General features: G+C 40.2%; 1 protein-coding gene across 1 annotated transcript in view; it reads right to left on the bottom strand.

Annotated features, from left to right (window-relative positions):
- LOC128438916 (mucin-2) overlaps positions 1-16712 on the bottom strand; it is a 36917-nt gene extending 20205 nt beyond the window's left edge. Inside the window, exons 1-27 of the mRNA XM_053421690.1 lie at positions 16514-16712; positions 16303-16428; positions 16067-16184; positions 15175-15313; positions 14877-14987; positions 13894-13963; positions 13580-13717; positions 12707-12871; positions 12443-12537; positions 12226-12352; positions 11764-12019; positions 11217-11263; positions 10849-10952; positions 10591-10742; positions 8716-8854; positions 8268-8378; positions 7829-8005; positions 7048-7287; positions 6411-6567; positions 6137-6265; positions 4655-4802; positions 4063-4106; positions 3787-3972; positions 2942-3137; positions 1772-2788; positions 508-1495; positions 40-178 (exon numbers count right to left, since the gene is read on the bottom strand). Of these exons, the coding sequence (XP_053277665.1) occupies positions 40-178; positions 508-1495; positions 1772-2788; positions 2942-3137; positions 3787-3972; positions 4063-4106; positions 4655-4802; positions 6137-6265; positions 6411-6567; positions 7048-7287; positions 7829-8005; positions 8268-8378; positions 8716-8854; positions 10591-10742; positions 10849-10952; positions 11217-11263; positions 11764-12019; positions 12226-12352; positions 12443-12537; positions 12707-12871; positions 13580-13717; positions 13894-13963; positions 14877-14987; positions 15175-15313; positions 16067-16184; positions 16303-16428; positions 16514-16709 (5515 nt within the window). The 5' untranslated portion in view covers positions 16710-16712. The remainder of the gene's footprint in view (positions 1-39; positions 179-507; positions 1496-1771; positions 2789-2941; positions 3138-3786; positions 3973-4062; positions 4107-4654; positions 4803-6136; positions 6266-6410; positions 6568-7047; positions 7288-7828; positions 8006-8267; positions 8379-8715; positions 8855-10590; positions 10743-10848; positions 10953-11216; positions 11264-11763; positions 12020-12225; positions 12353-12442; positions 12538-12706; positions 12872-13579; positions 13718-13893; positions 13964-14876; positions 14988-15174; positions 15314-16066; positions 16185-16302; positions 16429-16513) is intronic.
- Positions 16713-17023: the final 311 nt, after the last annotated feature.

The following is a 17023-nucleotide window of genomic DNA, read 5'->3' as shown; positions in this document are numbered from 1 at the left end:
TACGACTGTTGTTTCTGGGCTTGTTGGTTTTGATGTTACAACTGTTGTTTCTGGGCTTGTAGTTCCTTCCGTTGTTGTTGGAGCTGCTGTAGTGGTACTTACAGTTGGTTTTGATGTTACCACTGTTGTTTCTGGGCTTGTAGTTCCTTCCGTTGTTGTTGGAGCTGCTGTAGTGGTGCTTACAGTTGTTTTTGATGTTATGACTGTTGTTTCTGGGCTTGTTGGTTTTGATGTTACAACTGTTGTTTCTGGGCTTGTTGTTTTGACAACAGGCCCTGTGGTTGTAGTCTCAACAATACTTGTGGTAGAAAGTGTCGTTGGACCGGTGGTGGATTTAGGGGTTTTGGTCGTCTCAGCTGTTACTGTTGTTCCACTTGAAGCAGTTGTTTCTGTAGCTGTGGATGTAGTTCCTTCCGTTGTTGTTGGAGCTGCTGTAGTGGTAGTGGTACTTACAGTTGGTTTTGATGTTACGACTGTTGTTTCTGGGCTTGTTGGTTTTGATGTTACAACTGTTGTTTCTGGGCTTGTTGTTTTGACAACAGGCACTGTGGTTGTACTCTCAACAATACTTGTGGTAGAAAGTGTCGTTGGACCGGTGGTGGATTTAGGGGTTTTGGTCGTCTCAGCTGTTACTGTTGTTCCACTTGAAGCAGTTGTTTCTGCAGCTGTGGTTGTAGTTCCTTCCGTTGTTGTTGGAGCTACTGTAGTGGTAGTGGTACTTACAGTTGGTTTTGATGTTACAACTGTTGTTTCTGGGCTTGTTGTTGTGACAACAGGCACTGTGGTTGTAGTCTCAACAATACTTGTGGTAGAAAGTGTCGTTGGACCGGTGGTGGATTTAGGGGTTTTGGTCGTCTCAGCTGTTACTGTTGTTCCACTTGAAGCAGTTGTTTCTGCAGCTGTGGTTGTAGTTCCTTCCGTTGTTGTTGGAGCTGCTGTAGTGGTAGTGGTACTTACAGTTGGTTTTGATGTTACGACTGTTGTTTCTGGGCTTGTTGGTTTTGATGTTACAACTGTTGTTTCTGGGCTTGTTGTTTTGACAACAGGCACTGTGGTTGTAGTCTCAACAATACTTGTGGTAGAAAGTGTCGTTGGACCGGTGGTGGATTTAGGGCTTTTGGTCGTCTCAGCTGTTACTGTTGTTCCACTTGAAGCAGTTGTTTCTGCAGCTGTGGTTGTAGTTCCTTCCGGTGTTGTTGGAGCTGCTGTAGTGGTAGTGGTACTTACAGTTGGTTTGGATGTTACGACTGTTGTTTCTGGGCTTGTTGGTTTTGATGTTACAAGTGTTGTTTCTGGGCTTGTTGTTTTGACAACAGGCACTGTGGTTGTCGTCTCAACAATACTTGTGGTAGAAAGTGTCGTTGGACCGGTGGTGGATTTAGGGGTTTTGGTCGTCTCAGCTGTTACTGTTGTTCCACTTGAAGCAGTTGTTTCTGCAGCTGTGGTTGTAGTTCCTTCCGTTGTTGTTGGAGCTACTGTAGTGGTAGTGGTACTTACAGTCGGTTTTGATGTTACGACTGTTGTTTCTGGGCTTGTTGGTTTTGATGTTACAACTGTTGTTTCTGGGCTTGTAGTTCCTTCCGTTGTTGTTGGAGCTGCTGTAGTGGTACTTACAGTTGGTTTTGATGTTACCACTGTTGTTTCTGGGCTTGTTGGTTTTGATGTTACAACTGTTGTTTCTGGGCTTGTAGTTCCTTCCGTTGTTGTTGGAGCTGCTGTAGTGGTGCTTACAGTTGTTTTTGATGTTATGACTGTTGTTTCTGGGCTTGTTGGTTTTGATGTTACAACTGTTGTTTCTGGGCTTGTTGTTGTGACAACAGGCCCTGTGGTTGTAGTCTCAACAATACTTGTGGTAGAAAGTGTCGTTGGACCGGTGGTGGATTTAGGGGTTTTGGTCGTCTCAGCTGTTACTGTTGTTCCACTTGAAGCAGTTGTTTCTGTAGCTGTGGATGTAGTTCCTTCCGTTGTTGTTGGAGCTGCTGTAGTGGTAGTGGTACTTACAGTTGGTTTTGATGTTACGACTGTTGTTTCTGGGCTTGTTGGTTTTGATGTTACAACTGTTGTTTCTGGGCTTGTTGTTTTGACAACAGGCACTGTGGTTGTACTCTCTACAATACTTGTGGTAGAAAGTGTCGTTGGACCGGTGGTGGATTTAGGGGTTTTGGTCGTCTCAGCTGTTACTGTTGTTCCACTTGAAGCAGTTGTTTCTGCAGCTGTGGTTGTAGTTCCTTCCGTTGTTGTTGGAGCTACTGTAGTGGTAGTGGTACTTACAGTTGGTTTTGATGTTACAACTGTTGTTTCTGGGCTTGTTGTTTTGACAACAGGCACTGTGGTTGTAGTCTCAACAATACTTGTGGTAGAAAGTGTCGTTGGACCGGTGGTGGATTTAGGGCTTTTGGTCGTCTCAGCTGTTACTGTTGTTCCACTTGAAGCAGTTGTTTCTGTAGCTGTGGTTGTAGTTCCTTCTGTTGTTGTTGGAGCTGCTGTAGTGGTAGTGGTACTTACAGTTGGTTTTGATGTTACGACTGTTGTTTCTGGGCTTGTTGGTTTTGATGTTACAACTGTTGTTTCTGGGCTTGTTGTTTTGACAACAGGCACTGTGGTTGTAGTCTCAACAATACTTGTGGTAGAAAGTGTCGTTGGACCGGTGGTGGATTTAGGGGTTTTGGTCGTCTCAGCTGTTACTGTTGTTCCACTTGAAGCAGTTGTTTCTGCAGCTGTGGTTGTAGTTCCTTCCGTTGTTATTGGAGCTACTGTAGTGGTAGTGGTACTTACAGTTGGTTTTGATGTTACGACTGTTGTTTCTGGGCTTGTTGGTTTTGATGTTACAACTGTTGTTTCTGGGCTTGTAGTTCCTTCCGTTGTTGTTGGAGCTGCTGTAGTGGTACTTACAGTTGTTTTTGATGTTACGACTGTTGTTTCTGGGCTTGTTGGTTTTGATGTTACAACTGTTGTTTCTGGGCTTGTTGTTGTGACAACAGGCCCTGTGGTTGTAGTCTCAACAATACTTGTGGTAGAAAGTGTCGTTGGACCTGTGGTGGATTTAGGGGTTTTGGTCGTCTCAGCTGTTACTGTTGTTCCACTTGAAGCAGTTGTTTCTGCAGCTGTGGTTGTAGTTCCTTCCGTTGTTGTTGGAGCTGCTGTAGTGGTAGTGGTACTTACAGTTGGTTTTGATGTTACGACTGTTGTTTCTGGGCTTGTTGGTTTTGATGTTACAACTGTTGTTTCTGGGCTTGTAGTTACTTCCGTTGTTGTTGGAGCTGCTGTAGTGGTACCTACAGTTTGTTTTGATGTTACCACTGTTGTTTCTGGGCTTGTTGGTTTTGATGTTACAACTGTTGTTTCTGGGCTTGTAGTTCCTTCCGTTGTTGTTGGAGCTGCTGTAGTGGTACTTACAGTTGTTTTTGATGTTACGACTGTTGTTTCTGGGCTTGTTGGTTTTGATGTTACAAATGTTGTTTCTGGGCTTGTTGTTGTGACAACAGGCCCTGTGGTTGTAGTCTCAACAACACCTGTGGTAGAAACTGTGGCTGGACTGGTGGTGGATTTAGTTGATATTGTTGATCCAACTGTGATAGAATAAGACATTTTTGAAGTGGAAGTTAGTCTTTTTACAACGTATATTTATCTCTACACTTATTGTATGACTATTAAAGAATATTTAATATTATATAAACCTTTTTTTTATATGTTTATTTTTCATGTACATACTAAAAGAAAATAATTAAATAGCAGCTAGATGTAGTCGCTGAGCTGCGTAGATAGTAATACCTGTCGTTGTTCCACTTGTGCTGAACGTAAAGGGCGTTGATGTAGGGCCAGGGGTTGTGGTCGTTAAGCAAGGGTAGACTTTCCTATTTACATTCCCGTTGGCCCCACACTCAGCTGTAATGCAGTTTCCTAGCCCATCTGTCGTGCTGTAGATGGTTTCCCCATATCTGTAGTATTTTCCATTCATGAAGCATGTACATGCTGCAAAACAGGAGTATCATCTTATTAAGGCAAATATCAAATTGTCTTTGTGTATGTGCATGTGTGTGTTTATCAAAAATGTGTACTTACAGCTCATGTTGTAGCTGCATGATATTCCGGAAACCTCACAGGAGCTTTGGAACAGAGGGAAACAGATCCCATTTCATTGCTTTTTGACATATCATGCACAAACGGCAAACTTTTGGGTCCAAATTATAAATCATAGCATTTCCATAACAAAGTCTGCATATCTCAAAATTAATTTTTTTACTGATCAAGCCACTCTTATTTGTTGGTATAATGGGTTGATGTGATTTCCACTATGATCGATTTGCAGGAAAGTTATCCAGATTATAAAATATGAAAAATTGTGACTTATATGATATTTGTCCACTTGGACCATTCTTGGTAATTTTCTGTTCATATCCTCCTACATTTTTGTTAAAATGTGTACTGAAAGAAGGTAGAAAGTCTATTTATTTGATCCTTGATAGCCATTCCAGGTTGTTTTTTCTATGTTTTCTTTCGGTCAGTAAAATCTGATCTGATTGATTTGACATCTTCCTCAGTGTCTACTACATTTATGATGTTTTTCCCCGGGAGATATTCGTTTCTTTCAGTTTTTCATTTTTGCATAGAAGCTTCATCAACTGAGATTAATCATTAATTGTATGAGACGTACCAATTGTAACAGTTGTTTGATGGAACCTTATCTCCAGGGCGGTAATGGGTACCTCTACTATCATAGCAGCCACACTGGTTCCATTCAACACACTTCATGGTGTCTTCATCAAAGTATGGCTGGTTTGGAGGACAATGTGGATAGCAGCCTGCAAAGCAATTACAGTAGTTATAGGGACGACGGATACAGTGATCAACCATTTATGTGGATCAAAAAGCTTGAGACAGAATCCTTCTAACACAAATGCTTCTTAAATAATTTGATTATAGTGATCAAGTAGTCTGCTTACAGTTCATTTTGAATTTGAATTCTTCTGAGTGATCACCTTCTAGTGTTTATTTTTCATCAACTTACATGCCCTTGAGTTGAGACCTAGTTCTAGTGGTGTTTTTAAAGGGCATTTTCATGAAACAGGCGTGTATAGTAGGGCTGCACAATATTAGGCAAACATGTGATATGCGATAACATTGTTGAAGGCTGCGATGACGATATGACTTGCGATAAATAAACATAACAGTCCCTGACTCCTAATTTAGTGCTCCTCTCTGTCTTTATAATTTGCACTGCACACTGCCAACCGAATCCAGCCCAACCGAGCATCTTCACCATCAACATCTCTCAATTCATTGACTAAAGGCCGGTGCATGCTTCTGCGATTTCACGGGCCCGCAAGCGCAAGAGCCCTTACGTGCCCCTTACGTGCTTATGTATCAATTCTTACGTGCTTACATGCGTCGCCCAATTTTTCTAACTAGACGGCAAAGCTCCTCAAGCCTCCCGCAGCCCGCAAGGGATGTGACTGGTCTGCTAACTACATCCTTTCCGGAGTCGCATTTTTTCAGTTTCATACAACATAATACCGGCAGAAAGAACGGAAGATTTAGAAGAACGAATATGGACCAGATAGAAGAACGTTTGGCAGAAGAGATCCGAAAGTATGACCACTTGGATAACCCGTCACTGACTGGAGGATTTGTCCACCAGAAAAAGGCTACGAGGAGATAAGTTTACGAATTCTGCTGATTTTATCCAGTCAGGGTTTACACATGTGTCTGATGAGACTGTTTATGTTTCTCTGTGTGTGTGTGTGTGTGTGTGTGTGTGTGTGTGTGTGTGTGTGTGTGTGTGTGTAAGACGAGCTGAATTAATGAATGAAAGTGTTAATTTTTTGTTGATCAGTGTTGATATTGTGGCGTCATTTCAAACAAATTGTGGTTTAAACTGTAGTGGGTCAGAGAAGTCAGCTGAGTTGACTTCTCCCTTTACCTGTTGGGAACAGCTGTAGGCCCAGTCTCTTGACTAAGGAGACCTTAACCTTAGGATAAACTGTTATTACAGTAGGAGCTGGGGATCACAACACCAACCCTCTGAGTATGAAACTTGCCTGTCCTCTTGAGCCACAGTTGCCCCATCAAAGAGTCAAATAAATCTAATCAAGAAGGGTCAAGTAAAGATTTATGCCAAGAGATCTGTCTAATGCACCTTCCAGGGCAGTGATGAGGTTGGAACAGTTTCCTGATGGATTTCGGCACGTCTTCATGCAGGCAGCTCCACAAGGCCTGTAGTGCCACTCACAACCATCGGGAGCATTATAGTAGTCACAGAATATAGCTGAAAGACAAAATGAGCATTAGCTTAACTTGTGATTTTTTGGATGAACACACAATTTAAGGTTTCTTTTTAGCACCCAAGAGAGCCCCTAAATCCTTAAATCCTGTAGTTCAAAATGTTCTAGTGTAATGGTGACCAAACTTACGGCACATTTTTGGAGATCTCCATTTAACACACGCTCCAGCTTCATTACAAGCTTTGGCATAGGCCGCCACAGCTGTGCAGAGACATTCACAGTCCCCACCGGAGTCACAAGCACAAGAGTCTCTCACACAAGAATCAAAGTATGGTCCAGGGTCAACCTTGAATACACAATACTTGAATGTTAAGCAAAAAAAGTGCAAGGTAACAAAAATGTTAAATGTTAAAATATGCTAACATTATTATTAGCAGTAGTGTCACCAGTATCTTACCAGTAGAAATACTGGGGTGATAGTGGTGTAGAAAGTCAGAAATCACCAAAATTGTATGGAATCATCTACTAGAGACAGTAAATGTCCAGTCCAAATACTTGTTTCTAAGATACTGTGCTATGGAACAAATTATATTTTTTTCCTATTGTAGCTAGATTGGCAGACCACCTGCCTGAGCAACACAATAAGCAAAGAGTATTTCGACCCAATACTGCAAAGGCACAATACAATTTGTAAAATGGTAAAGGTTCTGTTTTTTATTCAACTCTTTCGATACTTGATGACCACTCAAACTGTCCCATAAATTATAATAGTTTTGTGTATGTGCAAATCTATGATATAAAATATGTTTGTTATCACCCTGGTTACCTGTGAATGGCAGTTCTGGAAGGTGACACTGGTGATGACGCTACATTTTTTCTGTGACCAGGTTGCCCGGTAGCCGTTTGAGGAACAGGGATCACTGATTAGTTCGGCGCTGGGGCAGCTGGAGGAAACCCTCCAACTGTTACCAAATTCGAGAACATCGGCCACGGTCCCCTGAGAGCTTGTGGTGAAGTCATTATTGCTGTTGCCATCATAGTTTCCACACAAACCGCAGACTTGACCCTGGGAGGGAGGAACCAATGACATTTACTCCTATATGATAGAATGTGAACTGTTTGTTGTCACTGTGTGTGACATTTTCAATTGGTGCCATTAGTGTCCACTTTATAAAGGGCTGGAACTCTTGTGTAAAATATCCTTCAACCTCATGGCAACTGTGCCCCCATTCAGTTTTTTCCTGTCTTTAAAAGAGCATGTTTACACAAGATCATCTGTGTAAAAACGTTATAAATGTACATAGAGAATTTAAGCCCAATTCTTAATAAAAAATAATTTAAGCTCATTCAAAGTTGAAATTATCAATTTTCTCTTGAGGCTAGGTACACATTCAAAACTTACAACTTTAAACTTTAAATATGTTTTTCTGAGCATTTTGTCCAAATTTAATTTTCCTTTAAGCTCTTTTGTTTCAAACAAATATCCTGTTCTGAAGATATTTATGAGTTACTTACCATAATGTCCTCTTAAAATTCACAAATATATTGCAAAGGTTGCTTTTTCAAATCACATGACCCGATAAGTCCATGCAGATTTGTTGACTTACCTTGAAATCTGGGCTGAGTTTAATGAAAAGACTGGTCTTCTGGTCCCACATGAGCACGAGTCCTGCCTTGATCGTTACCACTAGGTAAATACCCATCTTGTGTATCTGAGCAGGGAACACTTTGCTGCTGCCCTTTATCACCTGGAAGTTGTCATCTTTAAGTTGGAATTCATTGTCCTGTGGGTATCAAACATGCAGTTATTACTGCAACCATACCTTAATAGATAATAAAAACAAATGTTTCCCTGTAACTCTGACCCATGTTCCTGAAACCTGGAAAGAAACTGCCTGCTAGAATGTCCTCCTTAGTCCTAGCTTAGCCCTAGTGGTTAAGGTTGTGAGTCAGAATGGTGGTCCCTGGGACAAAAACAGTTGAAAACCCCTGATCTAGGTTTTGAGGCAGAACATGCACATGCACACGTTTTTTAAGGTTGTTTACCCCCAGGAAGATCTTGATGGTCTTGGAACAGGTAATTCCTGTGGATCCACATGGAACATTCTCAGTGATGATTCTGAAGCTTCCGTTGCTCTGACCACTACCACAGAAGTCCTGAGTAAAGCAAAGATGTTTAATACAATTACTGGAAACCATTGTTACAAAGTTACAAAAGCTACTCAGTGTATTTAGATTCACAACATATCTGTCTAAATAGTAGTTGTTATTAGTAGTGGCACATCCGTTTAAAGTATTGCAGGTACTGATGAGAAGGACTGAGCAGCTCATATGTTGTATGTCTGAGAGAAAATAGTTGCCCATGAACATTTTGCTGCTGTATTAAATTAGATTTTGGTGCTACCCTGATTAGGTTTGCTGCTAAATTCAACAGAGCTACCACCTAAAGGATTTCAACTTTAACTTCTGCTTATCTACCCGTCTGCCACTTTACCTGGAGGAGTGTGTATCCACACTGTCCACTGAAGTCGAACCTCTTATCATCAAATGTGACGTAGTGGCCATCTCCATAGATCCCACATACAGAATCACACAATTTTTCGGTACATTTGAACTTCCTTTCTTTGCAATAGCTGTGGAGACAAACAAACACCAGAGACAAACGTTCAGTCATGTAAACCTGCAGAGGAAAATTACAGAAACTGCATTTTTTACAGCAATGTAGGGCATGTTATCATGTATCTGTCATTATCATAGTTCATTTGTCTTGAGTTAAGAATACAAAAATCTTGGTCCAGATTTGAGTACAATGATAACAAATGCACTCTCACCACCTCTCGATCGCACCAAATCAAGCAACTGTTTTGATGTATGTGAACATTAGATTGCGGAAAATATGTTTAGACCTATTGACTATTTATTTAAAACTTAATACATTTTTACAGTATTTACAAAACAATTTTCCATTAAGATCCTATTAAAGCAGACCAAAGTTGCTTGTTAACCGCTCATATGAACCACTGACGTCTGTTTAAATTGTGTGTTCTTTGTTTTAGGGCTCAACACAACTGACCATGTTGGCCTCAGAAGGCCATGAAGAACACCTGCACGTTTCTGTCACTCTTTCACTGACAGACTGACACATGCACAAACTTACTGCGTTAATGCTATTAAGTTAATTAATACTTTTTTTTGTTATCTAAAGACCATGTGAGGTGTCCTTATTTTGTCACATACCATTGAGCAGGGTTCTTCCTATCTGGTTGTAGGGGGAGTCAGTTAAAAAAAGATAGGGCTGCCTTTCTAAGTAGATCTCCCTCACAGGACTACTAATACTGGACAACAACACATTTCACTAAGATTTAGGTCTACATGGCACTAGACCAGAACTAGGTTATCAGATCACCATCACAACACACCAGAGGGAACCTATCACTCTATGTTTTACCATTCTTAACCTCTCAAAATTGATGCATCACATGATCCCCAGAGAAGAACAATGATCTGATGAATCACTTTGGTTTCAAGACAAAAAATTAAAATATCATTTTATGGTTAATAAATTGAAAAAATTAACTTCTTTGAGGGTGTACAGTTTAAATATGGACAACCATACTCACATGGGTTACATGTCTCCGCGTACAAACCCTGAACTAATGTAATTAAAGGAATACATAACGTTTAAGAACTGGGTAAAACTGAAAATATCCAAGATAAAAACGATGAAGAAGATACAGTAATACATCTACAGTAAATAATCAGTAATTATTTAGTAAACAATAAAACCATCAATATAATACAGGTGTGTTAATTTATCAATCCAAATTAACAAGCTAAATGTTAAATATAAGTGACATCAAATGTTAAGAGAGGGTGTGATGAATTTATTTTTTATTCAAATTTAGATAATAATTATAATTAATAATAACAGTAATTGAAATTTTGAAACAAAGCCTCAAATTTTTTGAATGTAAGTGAAATACCAAGTTCTGTATAAGAGGTATATATATTTAGTTATATTATAGGCTCTATTATTATACTAAGTAATAATGAAAGTTTGAACCAAGGAGAAAAGTCATGGTTTTATTACGTAAAACCTAACATGACTCATGACTCTTACATAATACAGGAGATCTATGTATGTGTTAAAGTACACACTTTTCATTTGCAATATCATGTCTGTTGTTTTTTAGAGACACATATTTTCTATATGAATAATATATGTAATGTATTTCATATCCTGACTGGTGTCATTTCTTATGAATCTCAAATCCCTGTAGTTCATAAGCTCTGGGAGAGAGATATGTAATGTGTGTATTTCCATACAGGCCCATAGTATTATGGTATGTATGTAAAGCACGGTACAGACCAGGTGTTGCAGTCGACCGTCAGTGTGTCTCCAGGTTGGTAGATCTTTCCGTTGTGCACACATGGACATTTGGTCTCATTGATGCAGCCCCCTAATCCATCTGATACCTGGCCATCAGGGCAGATGCAGCCTGACAGACAGCCTGTACTGATCTATATTTAGATAAGAGAGTAATAAGAGGGAGTCAGCAAGCAGGATCTGCAAATCTCCATGTGTGCTTAAATGTGTGAGTGTGTATACGTGTTGAGCTGTACTTACACAAGCCATGTCCAGAGTGCTGCAGCTCTTTTGACACTCAATGCCAGTAGTCCCGGGTTGAGCCTCGGAGCAGTTCAAATATACCATGGGGGAAGTACATACGGCTGTGTAGTAAATAACAAATTCAGTTGAGCTTTATTTGCATTATATCAGACTACTTAAAACTAATTTCCAGTTGTCTTGTGTGTAATTCCTTCAACAATTTCCTCTAATTCAGCATAAATAGCTTAAATATTGCATGGAGATTTCATGATCTTGAAAAGTATGCCTTTTAAAATAGATTGTGGGAGTCAATCGCTGAATTCAATAAATGCTAATATCTGTGATCTGAATTACATGGATTGAAGGGTCAACATGTGCAAACCTACATAGAGGTGGTCCTCCTGGGCAGCTGAGAATTCCTTGTTTGCAGAAGCTGTTAGTACAGGTATGAGAGGACGTGGAAAACAGAGTTAGTGTTTGAAATCGCTCACTGATCACTATATAATCCACTATATAATACATTTTTTCTTGCTGTTCGAATGTGTAATTTTATTTTTTTTAACTCTACATGGGCGACTTATCGTATTCCACAGCGCATCGTGACAAATAGTGTCAAACGCAGCACAAACTTCCAGAGTTCTTTTTATTTCCCTCTGGGCGCATTTCTCCTGCGCCCCAAATGCTCCTATCTCTTGTATTGAAGAGGAGCGAACTGCAATACGTCACCCATCCCTTACCTCAGACAATGTACAACCTTTTTTAAATTTTTTAATTGCACATTATACATGTTTCACACTAAATATATTGTTCACATTTCGTATATACATATATATATTATTTTCAGTCTTAGCCTCTGGTAATTGTTACCTATAAAACACACTGTTGTTGGCTTCTTAAAGCTCAACTGTTGGCACCGCTGCCCTCTGTACTTACCATGTGTGTTCGTCTTTGGTGAAAGTCTGTTTAGCAGGAATAATGGAATCTTTATCATAACAGGGACAGCTTGACCTGGCCACACACTTCTTCTCCTCATTCAAGTAGGTTCCCTCATTACAGCCACAGCCGTCCACTCTGGGGAAGCCGAGCTGGCAGGAGTAATCAGTCTGGCTCAGGGAGCGGCACGTACGCATGCAGCTGGTCATATTATAGGCATACGCTGTTCCTACTGGACAAGATTCACTGAATTTGCCTGGTAGGAGAGAAAAAGAGGTCAGAGATTAAATTGTTCAAATTCATTGTTGCAAATAGGCAAAAGCAAAGGCTCATAGAGTATAAAGTGCAGCTGAGTCATCCAGGTCTCAGATGGTCCCTATCAACATTAAAAAATCATCACAAAAGATTATTCCAAAAGTTATTGCCACAGTAAAACAAAGGAGCCCTCGTGGTTTCGCTCACCACAGATGGTCGACCTCCAGCCAGTCAGGTGGATTCCTGCCGCTGAACAGGCATAGACGTATGAGGAGATTGCAGCACACATGCAGACCTCACTTTTGTCACAGTTACAGCTGTCATACATGCAGTTCTGTGAGGAGACATTGTGGGCACAGACACATGAACAAGGGTACGGTCGTTTAGTTTATTTGTCATTCCAGCTTTGTGTGTGCAGACCTACATCTTTGTACGAGGTGGGGCTAATGGCAGAGTGGCAAGGAGCAAACACTCCCTCGGGATCCGTCAGTTTGGAGCAACTGTACTGGGCGTAACCCTCTGAGACACAGAAACATCCAGAAATGAGGTTGTTAAATAACATCATATTCCTGAAAATGACATGAGTAACTCTAAAATATAGCATTGTATGGCATGGCATGCCTTAATCAAATATGATGTGATATCAATATATGATGTGCCGTGACAAAGCATGTAAAGAGAGCTATACCCGTTTTGATGCCATTGCTACAAGGGTGTCCATAATTTGTTATGATGTCTTTGCAGTTGGCTCTGGTTTTCCAAGTGTTGGCAAAGCTTGCAGCGGTGCCCTCCACCAGCCCGCTCATCACCTTGAAGTCATCAGTCACCTTGTCATTGAAGTTCCCACACAATCCTAACGGACAAAATCACAAACATTTACCCATATGAAAATATGGGTCAAGTATAACAAACATATACACTTTTGTTTCTAAATTGAAGATTGATTGACATTGTTAAATACTGGTAAAAAAGCAAACTAAGGGAGTTATACTTATCCTGGATAAGTTAAGGTGCTGCACGCAACACGCCAAAATAAGATTCACTCATTTAGAAAGAAAAAGAAAATCAATACATGTTAATTTAGAAAGTGTGTTGGTGGCCAAGTGTCAAAATACATTTGGTTGATTATAAAACCGTAGCCGTCAGAGACATCAGCTGAGTAAGCTGGGCCTTCTGTGTGGCTAACAACACATTAGTGTTTAATCAGAAAGAAGAATGTGGCCACCCCAGACAGTGATGTGAGTGATCAGATGTCTTCTGTGCCCTCAGTGCATTAAACACCTTTCTAAATACTTCAGTAGACTGTTATGGAAGAACAACCTTTGCATTGAGTGTATGACCAAATAAAACATCTAAACCATGGGTGTTCAGAGCAGTGTGATGGCTAAGTATTACACACATTACTATTGTTTTCCTCATTGTATGAAAATGTAATGTGGACATCTGACATTGTAACATTATATATATATATATGACAAAAACGAAGAGAGGCATTATAAGTACCCATTAAAACTTAAAGAAAAATGTGGAGGAAGCTTTTTATAATAAAATGAAGTCCTACCAGAGATTGTTCCTTTGAGGGAAGGATTAGCTGTAATGAAGACCTGCATCAGAGGCACCAGCTGGACCATTATTTGAAAGCCCACTTTAGTGCTTATAACCATGTAGAAGGATGATGGCTTGAAGACACCCAGATCCGCTGCAGTTGTTCAGAGACATTGGAAATCTCAGTGTTACATCAACTTGTCCAGTCATTGAAAGATATTTGAACATAATAACTGTCTCCTAAATTGGTTTATGTTTTTTCCGCACTCAAGAAAGTAGATTAGAGCCCCCCCAAAAAAAAAAACTCTGCTATGATTTAAGGTAACTCACGTGTGAAAAGTGGAAGCTGAGAAGGGATGTTGTTTATAGAGACCTGCCCGGACTCCTGGATTTTAACAACCTGTTTGTGGAAAAACACATTTTAGTTTACATCAAACATTAGTCCAAAGGTAATGATGGTGTCTGTTTAAAGCTTTGCTAAGTTAAACTTGCTTGGTGTACCTTGTAGGTGAGGATTGGACGACTGAGATATATCAGATAAGCCATCAATATCAAAAGTGTGATCCCACCCCCTTTCAGACTGTGTATACATATTGATGAAGTACATGCATTTGACCTGGATCTGTTCATCAGTGTGTTTCCTGACTGCATAATTACTAGGTGTGTGGAAAGGTGTGTACACAGTGGAGCAGCGCCTGTGAGCTAGTTCAAGCAGCCAACTCGAGCTGCGCTGCTCCAATCATGTGACACAGAGCACGTGACATACCCCACTCTCCACAACCATCTATAATACACACCCACATTATTAGGTGGTCTATTTAAGCAGAGATAATTTTCTCTACGAACCCCTTAGCTTGCACTGCTGCTGCAGTATTGCTACCGATTGCTTCAGCCCCTCCACCACCTCATCATCCACCTGTAGGCTCCGATGAGGGGGGTTACAAGTATTTGCTCATCACTCCCATCATATCTGTGGGAGTGAATAAGTTGGAGCATAGACGCCAAACACTAACCTGTTCTACTGTTACAAAAACATTTAAACATGAGTTGTCTGACTGAACTCTAGGTTAGGGTTGAGTAAGACTTGGGGTTATACATTAACTTGTGATAGTTAAGTTTAGGGTTTATGGTAAATGGGCAGTGTGTGTGAGGATAAGGTTGAGGGTAACTATGAGGGTAACTAAGGTTGAGGGTAACTATGGTTAAGGTTGGAGAAAGTCTCCAGGAAATCAATGTAAGTCAATGTATTGTCTTCAGGAGTCATGGAGAAACGACTGTGTGTATGTGCATGTGTGCTTGTGTCTGGAGCTTACCAGAGAATTGTTGTATAAGGACAGTGTCACAGCCTTGAGGCAGGTATGTTTGTCAGATTTACCACACTTGAGCAAATCCACCAGCATAGTGAAAAGGGAGCCATCAGCTTGCTGCAACACATAAGAAACAAAGCTCATCTCAAACAACAAACACCAATCTGGTTCAGGACACACTGAGATTTCTCTGTTGTTACTGTACAGCATTTTGCATGCCATGTAGGGAGGGTTGTGTGAATAAGGTGTAACCCTCTTGTGTATGTGGCAGTAGAGAAGCATTTTTCCTGATGACAGTGTCTACCTTAGCCAGAATGTAGGAGCAATCCCCATGGAAGGTGTAGACTTTTTCATCAAAGGTGTTGATGTGAGCTCCTCCCTCCACTGAGCAGGTTCCTGGGCAGTTCTCTTCAATGCAGTTCCACTTACCACCCTGACACTCACTGTCAGTACACACACACGCACACAGTATTATTTCAGTGGTGTTATCATGTCATGACAATTAAATTCCCTGAAGTAATCTCAACATGATTAAGCAAAAGTTTTTTAAATATATCGAGAACTATTTTTACAATATTCCGCTTTTTTATAGTAATCAGGGTTAAGCCGTCTTCATTACAGCCAAAATTAATTATGGAACGGTTAGAGAAACAAGACAAACAAATTAACATTGACCAAAACCTAAAATTAACATTTATCCACATCAACAATGAATAGGGAGGAAATTTAGGGGCTTACTTTATATTAAAGTAACAGTTGGTGTAAGTCGACAAAGGTATGACATTAATTCTTTGAACAAACTCTAGATATCGGCAGAGTGCTATTATTTACTTTAGTTGTAAATCATAGATTTCAAAACATTCTGAAATGAATTCCTCTTCCTCACACGTTCAGTGTCCAAATAAGCTTCTGCCTCTCACATTTGACCAAATCATGTTGTACATCACTTAATTTTTGTCTTACGAATGAAGGACCATTGAACGTACAACAGGTTTTACGTTGCAGCAAACTTTTAATAAATGTTTTGCTCTTGCTTATCTATATTAAAGGAAATAAACGAAAATACCCTAATTGTACTATTAAATTTGGTTCATATCAATCTTTGGTCAATTGAGGGATCAGCATTTTGAAGTGAAAGCGATTTAATGAAAATTGCTTTTCTAAATTAAGTTAAATGTAGTTCTCGTCTCTCTCACCAGGATCTGCAGCTGTGATTGTACGACTCTCCTGACTGGTACACTTTGTTGTTGTACAGACATGCACACTCAGACTGTACAATACAGCCAGAGTCACTGATGTCATCAAACACCTTTCCTGAGGGGGAAGAGGGACATGACAATCTTCATTGTCAGGCTTATTTTGTGTTTGACATGTTAGATTGCATTTTCTTACATATGGTGTTATCATGTATGTATGAAATGTGTGTGTATACCGGCAGGGCAGCTGCAACCATCATGGCAGTGGCTGTCACATGTCTGGCTGGCCTGAGGGGTGGAGCAGGTGTTGGGACATGCACTGCTACACTCCAAAAAGGTCATTTTATACGGACATTCCTTGTCTGTAGAGACAAAAACGTAAATCTTGCTGTACCAGAGACAATCAAGCCGTTAGCAAGTTAGCAGATTAGAAATAAGCACCCTTACAGCAAAAACTTTCATTCCTCCATTGCTGGGGTTTGCCTCCAGCGTGGATACACTCTCTGGAGTACTCTGAGATGGTTTGGCAGAGGATGGAGGCGCTGTCATTTGCAGAGTTGCACAAGTCGGCCATGCAGGCTTTACTGAAGGATTCCACATCCAGACGGTCCTTGCAGTCGCTGAACGGAGCAGTGATGAACATCTGGTCACAATAATCCTGAAATAAAAACAAAAAACAGCTGGTAAATAAAACTTCTTTGTAACCCTTCTTTAAATATAGATGACTTGCTCTTGTACTGCTCCTGAAAGCTGTTAACACATAACAAGTTGAACAACAGGTAATGCACTGATTGGAAGTGTAATGACTGATCTTGCTTGCAAGAAGGAACAAGTTTGCATTATAAATAAGAACATTTTATGGAAATTAAGAACCTGTCTCACTGGACAAGTTAAATATTAACATGTTTTATTTTGTAAAGCATGCTCCATCCAGTCGTTCTCATCTATCTCATCTCA

This window comes from Pleuronectes platessa, chromosome 1 (genome assembly GCF_947347685.1).
Source record: "Pleuronectes platessa chromosome 1, fPlePla1.1, whole genome shotgun sequence".
NCBI classification, from domain to species: Eukaryota; Metazoa; Chordata; class Actinopteri; order Pleuronectiformes; family Pleuronectidae; genus Pleuronectes; species Pleuronectes platessa.
This window is presented reverse-complemented; position numbering and strand designations above follow the sequence as displayed.